This window comes from Lottia gigantea (assembly GCF_000327385.1).
Source record: "Lottia gigantea unplaced genomic scaffold LOTGIsca_54, whole genome shotgun sequence".
Taxonomy (NCBI): Eukaryota; Metazoa; Mollusca; class Gastropoda; family Lottiidae; genus Lottia; species Lottia gigantea.
The window spans coordinates 1,132,105-1,145,463 of NW_008709848.1; the positions used below are offsets into that span (position 1 = coordinate 1,132,105).

The 13,359-nt window shown below is 35.0% G+C and overlaps 1 protein-coding gene across 1 annotated transcript; it reads left to right on the forward strand.

The window, feature by feature from the left end:
* Positions 1-6,009: 6,009 nt before the first annotated feature.
* LOTGIDRAFT_126693 (hypothetical protein) lies at positions 6,010-7,302 on the forward strand (the record flags this gene model as incomplete). Its single annotated transcript, XM_009062942.1, has 1 exon — positions 6,010-7,302. One exon carries the CDS (start codon positions 6,010-6,012, stop codon positions 7,300-7,302), a length of 1,293 nt encoding a protein of 430 aa, XP_009061190.1.
* Positions 7,303-13,359: the final 6,057 nt, after the last annotated feature.

Consider the following 13,359-nt stretch of genomic DNA (forward strand, 5'->3'; position numbering starts at 1 on the left):
AGATGAATTCACCGAGCATTTATAGATTTGAGTTAAAACTTTATATAAACCGAAGAGTTACCGTTTCAAAGACCTGTTTGTGCTGAAACATTGGCCACAATGACTATTTTGGGATTGAGGAGTCTAGTTAATTTACAATAATTACCTTAAACATTGCATTTATGACAAGTAATCATTATTAAATGCTAATAACCTTCAACCTACGAAGCTTCAGTGGTGGAGTCAAAAAGGGGGGGGGGGGAGGGGGCACCTCACCCACCCTCGCAGCCCCAAAAGTAAGATTTTTGGGCAAAATCTCATAACTAGGTTAGAGATTCGGGCAATCTAAGATATCTTGCCTCCTATCGGATGTAAACCTGGCTCCGCCACTGTGAAGCTTATGTTTTGAGAAAAGATACCAAATATCGCTATATTTCTGAGGGCAAAAATAATTGTCTTAGCTTTGATACTGTATGAACAGTATAGAAATGAAAAATATTTTCTGGACCACCCGATATGTTGTACTTACAATTACTGTTAAATGTCATTTAAAGAGTTTATAATAAAGCTATTAGATATTATGTAGTAGTTAGAAATATATTGACCATACAACGCATATAATCTGCTTCATTAGTAGACATAACATGTTACATGTTCCTCAAACTAGACTATTAACTTAATAATTTAAACCATATTACACAATATTCTATTGAGAATAAGTTGATTATGGTGCATCATCGATTCCTTATCATAATTGTCAGCAATGGAGAAGTATGTAGTTTTAAAGGTGTGTCACAAAGTGTCATTTCTATGTATCATTCGTTGGTAGCCATGGAGTTGTCAAGCTGGGCTTAAGGGTGATTATTTCCCTATGCGGATGATATGAATTTGGACAGTTGGGTATTTGGCAAAGCCAGACCAGATTCTATTCTCCCCGTCACTGGAAGTCTTCAGGCGTGTCTCTTTCCACAAGCTACTCAGTGATCGTTTTCATCGCTACATATCGACTATATTAGTCATATTAAATGCATTAAATAAAAGCTTGATAAAGTGAATTCTGTTGAGTGCAATATAATACTAGATTAATCACAATTTGAAAACCCTGGTTGGCTAATCACAATTTGAAAACCCTGGAAAGTTATCGACAACTCAATCCCTTGTCGATTTGACAGCATATTTACTTGGTTCATAAATGGTGAAATATAAACCTTTATATATGACTATAACATACTGTGGAATATCAAATATATACCATTAGAATAAACTATATATATAATAAAGTTATCGTATCGATCTTCAACAGCTATATTGTATATAAAATGTAAAATTTGTGAGTTGAAGTGTAGAAGGAAACAGGTGTGACTATAATAATTGGTATTTAAAACTGATTACAGCAGAATTTTATCAACCACTTACCATACCTGTAAAATACCTAAACAGAAACAGGACTGGAGGTATTCAGCAAAAATAGTATTAAAATCTCAAGAAATACAAGAAACGAAACGAAAGGCTATTCCAATGTCGATTCTATGAAAGAAACTTACACTGGATATGATTTTCCTCGACCCTAGTATGAATACAATGCGTGGTGAACACGCTGTTGGGATATAATACAATTCTGAAGGTATGTAAATATTTCTATTTTCCTTTTCTATGATCTAAAAACCCTTAGTAATTATAGCCATTCCAGTAGTATCAGTGCATATTAGACAACAATTTCGTTATCTTTAATTCTGAAGAGTGCATCACTGCTCACTGATAATTCGGTGTTTCTAACGCCATTATGATTCATATTATTTTCTGTATAATCATTGGGTGTGTAGGAGTGATATTCTATTCAATATATACTCATACATAAAATAAACAATATTCTTCTCTGAAAATTTGATATAAGCGAGGAATTCCCTTTTCACATCCCCAGTTGTAGACAGGGAATGCTTTGCGTGTGAAGGTTTTAATACACTGATGTAAATTTTATCCTCACTTCCCGGACCCCTCTCCGCTTTGATGGGGGCAGGAAATGGTACGCTGATGTAGGGGTGTAACATTTACCGACCAAAAGTATTCTACCTAGCGTGTCAGACATTACTATTAATATAGAATAGAAGTCTACATTTGTTAAACTCTGGTCTATTCAATATTTATTTCTGTGTCAGATTTGTAAGGATATATCGATATTCATATCTTTATTGGCTTTCTATTCAAATTGAATCAATGGGCAGCATTATGAAAACAAAGATGTTGGTTATATCAATTACATTTATAGACATTGGGTCTCTATATTCGTGCAGTTCCACATGGAACATGCTATTGATTTCTATTCTGTGAAACCGCTTTAAAAGTACACCGGTGAGCACCTTTTGAAACACTATTTCAGCTGCCAACGTGCTGCTGCTGTAAGAATGACCTTTCATAATACTTTATGTAATGGATACGATACAAATGACTTCCCATTCAATATCGATGGAGCTATAACTTTTTCACTCTTGCCCTCGACACCATTTATCTTTAGTTTACCCCCCTCGGGAGTCGTATTTTAGTTTAGACTTGGCAATACGTTTAATGGTTAAGTAATGGACATTCTCGCGGCAAGATTCCAAACAATTACTAGTATATTCTATACAATTAATAGTACTAAAATATTAACTGGTATCGTTTTAATATAAATACTATCTAAAATCAGACTGTCATTGAACTGTCGTTATTTCATGTTCAGATAGATTGTGATAAACCACTAGCCTAGATAGTTGACAGCCTCCGACTAAGCATTGTATTTGTGACGCCAATTGGATTTTCTGCAAAGTAACGTATTGGTAGATAGTCAGACTTTCAGCAATCAAAGCCCTTTATATACATATGTAATATAATTATATATACAAATGTAGGGCCTTGTCTGCAACAAACTCGTGACGTCATATGTGGAAGCTTTTGTGATTTTGTCGGTATTCTCAGTTTGGATTTGTTGTTGGAATACATGTACACTCTTCTTTCGTTTTTTCAGACACAATGGAAGAACCACAAGAAGACATCGGAGAAACTTGGCGTAAGAGACTACTGGATGGTGTCAATTTCATACCAGACCGAGGATTACCTGGTACCGTGGAAGTTTTTGGAGAAAATGCCAGACCAATTTTGATGTCTACCTTATCCGCTCCATGGATAGCAGCGGCGGAATACGGCAAAGGAAGAATTATAGTGATTGCCCATGCCGCTTATGTTGCTAAATTTGAAAACACAGATCAAGATCGTGATTTAGCGAGACTACATTTAAATATAAAATTGTGGTTGACTCGAGGAGGTTATCGTGACCAGTCTCAAATCGGATCACTTGAGGATGAAAAACTTTACATCAGTAATAAACTGATCCTTATAATCCGGTGGAGGACCCCCATTATCAAATCTGATGACGTCATATTAAAATTTATACGCCAAGGAGGAAGTTTGGTACATGCAATGTGTCCGTGGGGCTGGCTTGAACTCCACCCAGGAAAAACTTTAAGTGAAATGCCGTATGCAAATGTACTCGAACAGATTGGTATAGGGTACCAAAAATCACATTGGTTCCTACCTAAAACTGGGTATGAAGTTCTGGGATATATAGCAACTGGTATCATTAAAACACGAACTAAATCAAAAAGATTAAAACAACAACGAAATGACCATAGAATGTAAGTTGATTTGTGTATTTCTCCTTTCACCAGCTTTGGCCTTAAAAAATGTTACTTGATTATTGTAATTCATAATACTGTAAGTGTTGGTTGCATTCTCCGTGTAATGCATCTTGACATATTCATACATCATGTACTTTTACGCTGGTTTGAGGCTTTCGAGGGATATTTTGGGCATTCAAGGAAGGTTATCCTTTAATTATGCACAATATTTTAAATGCATAATGAGATTTTGTTATTTCTTTTCATTTGTAACATTTTAGCCTGCAAGAACCACATAGGAAATATTTTCATTTATTGGATTAAAAATTATTTCCGAAAAATTAAGTATGAAACGTCACGTACATAACTTTTGTTCTATTGATTAGGAACGTTATAAACATATTTTACCTAAAATATTGAATTATTAACCGCTTTGTTCCTTTGAAAGGTAGACAATATTTGACCCAAATTACTGACCTAGTTTTATCGATTATGCTAATTTGTAAAGGTATGTTGACTCACTGTTGTGGTGTCTGTTTCATTTAATTAATCATACACATTTATATTCAGTCGACTGACCGATTCGTGAATATTAAATTTTATAACTGTTAATCGATATTTAAAATTTGTAATTCAGATGAGTGAAATATTAATATATATACTTTCAATGGAAATTTAATGGCAATTTTCGTCCTACTTTACGTTCCATATTTGATGGTGACAACCGCCATGTTCGATTTGCTCTGATTTGTATTGTAGATGATGATGAAGCCCGCCAACACCATGTATACTGAATTTCGGAAAAAGTACTAGAACACTGGCATCTTCCTAGATGTTCAATAATTTGTACATACAAATGATCAGTGATAGGGGTATAATGAATTGAAAAAAAAACGGACACAATGTCGATTAATCCGAATCTGTCCAAAAAATTCAGACAGATAATGTGAGAGAGAAATGTTCCATTAACGCCTTTATTTTTGAAGCAATACCTCCACAAACCTATACTTGAGTTTTAAAAAACCCGGAAGTATCGAATGATACCCGTCTTGCATTATAATATTAACCTTCCATTAAGTTTCATTAGTTTCATTTCCATTCAGTTTCTGCTATGTGTACCTGCGTGCACAGGCAAACATGCATGATACACCCTGCAGTTAGGGTCGGGGAATCTTTAGTTGGATCGAGACCTTAACATTGGCAAGCTATAGCTGTTTATGGGCGGTTCTTGTTCTTGCATATTGCGAAAATGTAGGATACTCCCTGTCTATATTGTTAAAAATGCATTATAATTCCAATGCTTTTAATTCATAAAGAAATTGAATTATATGCCAATGTGTCGACTTCTCTAGAACCGAGCTTTCGTAACGATTCACTAAATAAGCTCAGTCAAAAATAACAGATAAAAAGTAGCTTAAATCATTTCGTATCTTATTTCAGTTCTCTAGATTCGATGTTAGATGGAGGAGAAGGTAGTGATTGGAGAAGAGAAATATTACATGGTGTACGAGCCTTACCTAATATAGCTGCTCCAGGCTTCCTCTCTGTATATGGTGAACGTGCACATCCTCTTCTGACGGCAAATAAAGAACCAGGAGTTTGGATGGCCGCAGCGGAATTAGGTCAAGGCCGGATTATTGTGTTGGCCCATAATGCATTTGTAAGGTATCTAGAAATAGGGGACGAACATCCGGATTTGAATCGTTTATTAGAAAATATGAAAATCTGGTTGACTCGTGGAACATATAGTGATGTATCAGATATTGGATGTTTACAGAAAGGTACTTTTAATTTAAAAACTAATAAAATTGTGATAGTTCGTGGTCGATCATCCTACAAAATTCCCGATGAAGATTTGATACAATATGTAGAATGTGGCGGAAGTTTGATCCACGCCTTCTGTTCCTGGGCCTGGTTAGTTTCTCACCCTGGAAAAGGCACATGGAATATTCCCTATGCCGATGTGTTAGATAAAGCTGGAATATCGTATCTTGAAGGTAATTGGTTAATCCCTGAAACCGGTTTTAGAATGAGTCGGAATGTGGCGAGTGACAATCACCATGTACGATTTGCTCTGAGTTGTATTGTGAATGAAATAGCTAGTAAAACTTTGTTACAGTTTAACTATTTACCAAAACATATATTAATAAAAATTATAGATGCGGCTAAAATTGAAATAGAATATTTATCTCAAAATAGGACAGTCCACTGTACCCCTACTCAGCAAAATCCGGTTTTCTCAAATGAGGGTAGATCAATGATGGCAATCAAAATTGCTCTTGCTAAAGCTGGACGAACCAACGAGCGACTTCAAGGAATTGATGAATTTCCCGGTGATTTTGAAGTCAAGCCCAATAAATTTCGAATGAAAGTCGATATCATGTCGCAATTAGAAGATGTATATCCTACTGGATGTTATTTAAAGGCCGGAGACGAGGCCATAGTTACCATTCAAACTGAGGAGGCATTGAAATATGGATGGAGACTACAGATAGGCTGTCATACAGACCGACTTCATACCGTAGATAATCATATAAGATGGCCGTATTTAACTGAAACCGTACCAGTTGACAGACGACGGTTTAAAATTACTTCCCTTTATGGTGGACTCATCTATTTTATCTCACCTGGAAGACGATGCGCATTGGAGGCTGTACTGTCCAATGTTGTCGAGGCGCCATTTTTTGATCTGACAAATCGTGCTCGAGTCGATGGCTGGAAAGAAAGACGCTATGCTCCTGGATTATGGGCAGATATTTGTGGTCAATTTATCATTATTACGTTACCATCTAAAAATATCCGCCATATTGATGACCTTACAGAGGTCATGAGAGCCTGGGACGAAGTAGTACGAGCCAATCATCATCTGAGGGGAAGCAACATTCATCGATACAGGAGACAATGGATAGTCACAGATGTACAGCCGCTAGGTGGCGCCATGCATGCTGGTTATCCAATTGTAACTGGACTGGATCTAACTATTGCTACCAATAAAAGTTTTCTGTTGAATTATAATCAAATTATTGATGGAGGGTTTTGGAACGTCTTCTCAGAAATTGGCCATAACATGCAGAAGTCGGCTTGGACGTTTAAAGGTACGGAGAATGTAACCAATGATATTTTTACTCTTTATGTGTACGACATTGTCTGTAGAATTGGACCGTGGATGCCCGAGCGACTACTCAGCAGAATTAAATACGTAAAACGATATTTAGACCGAGATGAAGGATTTTTTGAATGGCTGACTGAACCGTCTCTTGCCTTGTTTATCTATGCACAGCTGGCTAACCATTTTGGATGGGGATTATACAAGTCTATATTTAGAAAATATCGCCTGATGAATCAATCTGCTATTCCGCACCATAACGTTACTAAAATTGACTTTTGGTTCACCTCCTTATCAGAAATAGCTGGCTATAACTTAGCACCATTATGTGATTTCTGGAGGATCCCACTTTCAACGGCTGTCAGGAATCATCTGACCCAATTTCCGCCATTTCTACCAGACGACGAAGTAACGAGACTGGCGCCACAACGTGTCCGTGAAATTTGTGAATTCTATCATGGAGTTATTATGACGTCACCACGAAAAGTTGAAGACAATTTTAAAGATGATTTTGAGCAGCCTCGTTTTCAGCAGCCTGCTGTTATGACACATATTATGAGAAGTTAGATAACAAACAACAAACAAATTAAGTAACATTATAATTGTATGAACAGGAATCAAATTAGTTGGTTTTGGCAATCATCAATGCTCCATATCAGATACAAAACCGGTGAATATAATTTCTTCTTTTCTTCGGTCTTAGATATGATCATATATTGTGGTTCATTGGGACAAGGTTTAATTCAATGATCTTAGAACGTCCTATCGAATACTTATACAGAACGTCCTTACGAATACTAATACAGCACTGGATAGATACTTCCGAAGAAGTAAAAGAAAATTCATTTAACTTAGTCAAAAATGGACAAAACAGCACAGACATTTTAAATCTGTAAAACTTGCTGGACAAGTTGTTAATTGTTTAAAGTTGTTATTTATTTGTTTCATTTTTTGTGTATACGTTTTAATACTTGGATTTAAAAATAAAACGAAAATAAAGATTTCAATTCCAATTTTAGAGGAATGCATCTTCTGATATTGGCTTTAATCATAGTCTGTGAAAGTAATTATAAGACTGACATCGTCCCAAATCGTGATACCAGCTGTGAAGGACTGCAGATTTAATTTTAGAATTTGTGCAGATAAGCGCTTGTTTGTTTTCGTCAAAGTATATATTATTATTGCAATATTGTGAGGAAAAACTTTTGGATTTTTCTATTGTTTTTTGGAAACGTGTTGATATATGGAGTGAATATTTATATCGCCGTAAATGGTTGATAACCATTTCTGGATTATAATCTGATAATTATTGAGAATTTTTATACATGAATAGTTTCCGATTTCGGGGAACATGTTCAACAGTTTCGTTCAATGCAACTTCTGTGATCTTGCACCCACCAATCATTAAAAGCTATTTTTTAACATTATTATTATCTGTTGTTTCCTTTCTGTTAAATTCTATATGCAATAAATTTGTTATTTCATACTTGTTATCTATATTCGCATACAATTAGTTTGGAATCCGAGACGTCATCAACCTAGAACTGGGAGGTTGGGGTTCCGATGTTCTCCTAATCCAACTATCAAATACTACAAACTACCTACTTTACGATATCAGCATCCGCTGGAAGCGAACGTTAACGTGTCATTTAATTGTAATTTCCCCCTTCAACCAAACCAAACACTTGCGTCTTCGTTTTGCAATAATTCCTGTTTCTATTAGTATTTGTTACCAAAATAGGTTTTGTTTTGACAGGAATATTGTGAGTAACCTTATAAAACTTATTGTATTAGTTAGTACAGAGTAGGAAAAATTCAGACTAAAACGAAGCTATGCAACCATTAGAATTGATTATTCCCCTTTAAGTAAAAAGGTATAAACATATTTTAATGAAATACGATAAAAACAAATAAATAAAGTTTACAGCTATTCGAAAACACTAAAAGTGAATACAAATTGACAAATTGTTAAGTAGGGATGCAATTGCTCTGTTTTATAGCATTCTTAATAAGTGACAAGAGTCGGTCTGTTTTCCCAAGAACAGTTATTTGTGGTCCGAATGTTACAGAATAAATTTAAAAGTCAACGCTCTAAGCATTCATGCTCGATCTTAGTTGGCGAGTTTTAGAGCTAAAATATGTTTGTTAGATCGATTAGTTTGCTATTCGATTATGTATACATCTGATGGGTAAAATCTAATGGAAGGCCAGTAGAATATAATTGATTTCCCCGGAAGATTTTTCAACAAAAAAAAACTCCATTAAGTTGGTGGTATGTATACATTTGTAATGTAATGTAATATAGTGTAATTAACATAAATACAGCCTAGTCAGAAAGGCATTGCTAAGGCGCTAAGCAATAATTTTCCTTTTGTAGGAGTGAATAAGTACCTTATATAATGATATTTGTAAATATATAAACTCTTTTCTCAGAACTTGAAAGATCTTGAAGATGATTGAAGACCAAGTTGAAGGTCGGCCACGTGGTGTATTTTTTGGTCTAAATACTGAAGACATGTTGAATCAACTGACCTCGATCCACTTTGAACACCTGATGATTCTATATAACTGTATCTTAATGTTGCCTTAGAAGAAAGGAAGAAAACTACAAAATGATGTGAAAAATACAATAGCGGAGATAACAACGGATATTGCACACCCTTGAACATCTTTATTGAGAACCTGAAACACGGTCACAATTTTTTTTCTGATATAACATTGAATCCGTCGGAAGTATTTTTTCTAACCTTTTGGGAAGTGGTTTCTTTTTGTACATTGTGACCTCATGACGTATAACATGAGAGCACTAAAAATAGCCATTGAAGAAGTAATATTCAGACAAAATACAAACTTTCGACTTTTCCAGCACACTATCAAGTTTTTTCTGAAAAAAGAACCGGAAGTAAGTTACAGATACATACTATTCAAACCACCATTTAAAGGCCAAATCCAGACAATCGCTTAAAAAACGACTTTAACACAAATATAGCTTGAAAAACCATCATTCACAATCACATTGAAAAAAGAGATATATATCTTCAAATCAGTTACAGTTTATATGTTAAATTTTATTTTTCTATATTTATTTCATAATTATTTGTGTGTTCTATGGATCTATGCCTTGAAACAAATACACTTAGGCCCATATGCAGCGCTCTTACTGTACAGTTCGACTTTAGCCAAAGTTCAATTTTAGTCAAGGTAAGAGCGCTGCATACGGCCCTTATTATTATTACCATATCGACATATATTGAATGATACAAAACACAGATAAATTTGGACTCTCTCGGCTTTTCAACAAATAACTTATGGCCAATGAATTATGGCATGGTGAAATTCTCCTTGTAAATAAGATATTGTAAGATTTTTAAAATACAAATGCTTGGGAAAAATCTGAAGTTTGTAAAGATTCTTTCTCGTATTGTCGTTTAATATCAAACATAATTCTCTTTGTCTCAACCAATTTGAACCAATTCTGGACACGTATAGTAAAGGAATTGAAAGTTCCCAATCTGGTTATCCATTAATTCTAGGACTATCTACTCTGGATTATCTTCTCTTAGTAGATAGTTAGCTTGAAATGTAGGCCACCTAGTTCGAATGCAAGGCGCTATATTCAGTTCTTGAGTTCTTGTGAACCAAGTAAAGGAACAGTAGATAATTACGTCGATACCCCAGTTTAATAAGGATGACTTCCGTACATGAGAACTTACTAAAGCCGAAGCTTAATATTGAAGGGAGTTAATTAAAAATAACGCATTTAAATAACAATGTGATATTTTGCTTTTTAGTACGTCTACGTGTTCTTGTAAAATACGCATGGGGGAACGTTAAGAGGTGCGGAAACGATGATCGGCGTACTTTCCGGCATTCATTTTATTCATCTCTAGAACTCTAGACTAGTGAGGATTGTATTATGATAAAAACTATTTTGGAATATATTTTGTGTTAAACAGATCTAGCATTAATTTTGGTTTAAATTAATTTCTAGTTAGTTTTAACAGTGGTCTATAATCCATAATGATCTCATTTCAACTGCCAGCTTCACATTATCTCGTCAAACTTGCTTATTGTACCTGTCTATCAATCGGGTGGAGATTACGGTCTCTGGACTATGAAATGATAGAGATAAAGTTGTAGTCCTGGAAACTTCCTTTCATTTTATCCTGAATGGCATTGTCCTTATTCAATGGCTAAATTAGATACGAAAATCTCCATTTTATTTCATTTAAATGATACAATGTGCACACAACCATCGGTAGCTCTTCTGAAAATACGATGTTAACGGGGGATTCATTGGCTTGTAACCATATTTGGTCGGCTAGAACTCAACCACTGTCTCAAGCAATCACAATTTGTCGTGGCACAAAAAGATTGTCCAGTTGTATATTACCCCGAACAGGCAAATATTTACCGTGTTAAAGTGCCCTGATTTAACGAAAATCGATAAAGTTGTCAAATACCAGTTGCGTATGGTTGCGAATTACGAAAGTGGTCATACGTACTGACGCAACTCACAACTCAGTTGCATAATGACCGCTATTCTTGTTCGCAACCATACACAACTGGTAATCGCTACGGTGTGAGGGCACGAAGTCTTTTAGTCATGGCATAAGTTTTCTTTAACACTTTTCGTCCTTAGAATCTGTTCTTACATTTTTTGCTTGGATATTTGCTTTTATTTCTGTTTCATTTTGTATTTTTATACAATACAATGTATTTTTTAAATATCATGGATTCTATTTCCTATCTTTTATCTGAAATTTTAGTTTTTTAGATTTCTGTAACCACTTTCTAGCGACTAATTAGCGAGATTTCTGAAATCTTGAAATTGAAGAATCAGAAATAACAATGAATGCGAAGGTGGTCTTTTTTTTATATACAAATAGAGAAATAAATTTTTGTGACTTCATTAAAGCTTGTGTACTCGATGGAATATATTTTTTCTATCATATTCCTTATTTGGCAATGTATTTACAACCAATGAAAACAGTCTTGCACTTTGTTACAATATGAAATATTTTGTTGTTCCTTATTTAAGTCTTTTCATAATTATAATAATGTACATGGAAATAAAACAAATCTGCAGTATAAAAGCAATTCTATTTTAAACCCCATTATACTTTTTTTTATTTTGATTCAGAGTACTTTTATATAGTTAATTTCAGATCAAACAGAGGACAAATAGCCTGAAGTCCAGACCACTTATTCCAATTTGAAGTATTTGTCCCACCCCAGACCTATACATTTCTGAGAATCAAGCCCTCCCTTCCTCGAAATCTAACAATGTAGTTTTGTGCCGAGAGGAAAGAGTGTTCTCGGGCAGTTTCAACTTGATGGTAAGGTTAATAAACCTCTGATTCATCTCCTTATTACGTATCGACCAAATCGATCTCTACAACCATTCCCACAGCTATTCACGTAATTTCAATGTTTTAACCTAAATCAATTGCTCATTACTCTGTGTGTTGTTTGCCCAAATCATCGATTTCAAATTAAAGCATCTATCGGTAACCTTTCAGAGTAAACATTTGTTTAAAGGTGGATTGTATGCTTTCAGCGAACACGTATGGCTTACACAAATGCTGATCAACTGATGTTCAATATCGGACAAAGGATACGAATTCTGACAGGTAAATTTTTACGTCCATGACATGAGAAGTTTAGTATAATTAGGGAATGATATAGCGCATATCGTCCTTATATCAGGTTGACCAGTTTAACCAAGTGACCCACAATTCTGTTTTCGGTCAATCTAGTTAATGTAGTTTTCAATAGTAACAAAAAGGATTTCACCTATTGTTGTTAGCAGAACAAAACACTTACTGCATATGTATATCTGTATCCAACCAGCTGATACCTTCTTACATGCTCATGTCCGTCGCATCTCCCGCCTACATGATAACATTCCGCCAGAGTCCTCTGTCCTGGGCCCTCTCTAGTAGTTTCCAGGTGTTTCTTTTAACTGTAGGCCTCAATGTCTAGTCGCAAGGTGTTCCTCTGCCGTTTTCCATGTGACTTCAATTATAGTGCTTTTCTGGTTAGGGTACTTCGTTGCTTTCTCAATGTATGGCCAATCCATCCCCAGCTGATACACGTTCTTAGTGATCGAAATATTGTATTATATAATGTGTTTTTGATGGTAATTGCAAGTAATTCGTGAGATTGAAGATTCCGAGAATCATAATTAATTGATTGTTTTACTTGTTATTGGTAAGAGGAAGATGTACTGAATGAACTGCGAAATATAGACGAATCCATTCGACCAGGTTATTCGCCAACAGAGATGAAAAATTCATAAATGTTTAATGTGCAACTTGGCGTGTACATGCTAGGCAGCTACCGAAATTCAAGTATCAGTAATCAGTATAGCAGGGTTAAAAACTGATATGCAGCTGGTTTTGCTAATAAACTTATTATTATTTTCAAACTTTCCCTGAGGCCGTTGAGGTACTTTTTCTCGATTTCAGTGACATGAAACATGGTATGTACAACTTCTGAATTAGTTTTGACACCACTTCATAACCTAAGTGTAAGTGTTAAACGTGTAAAAATAAAAATCAGTATATGATATTTTCTTGGTGAAACTCACTTTAAATAACGATTTTAATATCTTTTACAATA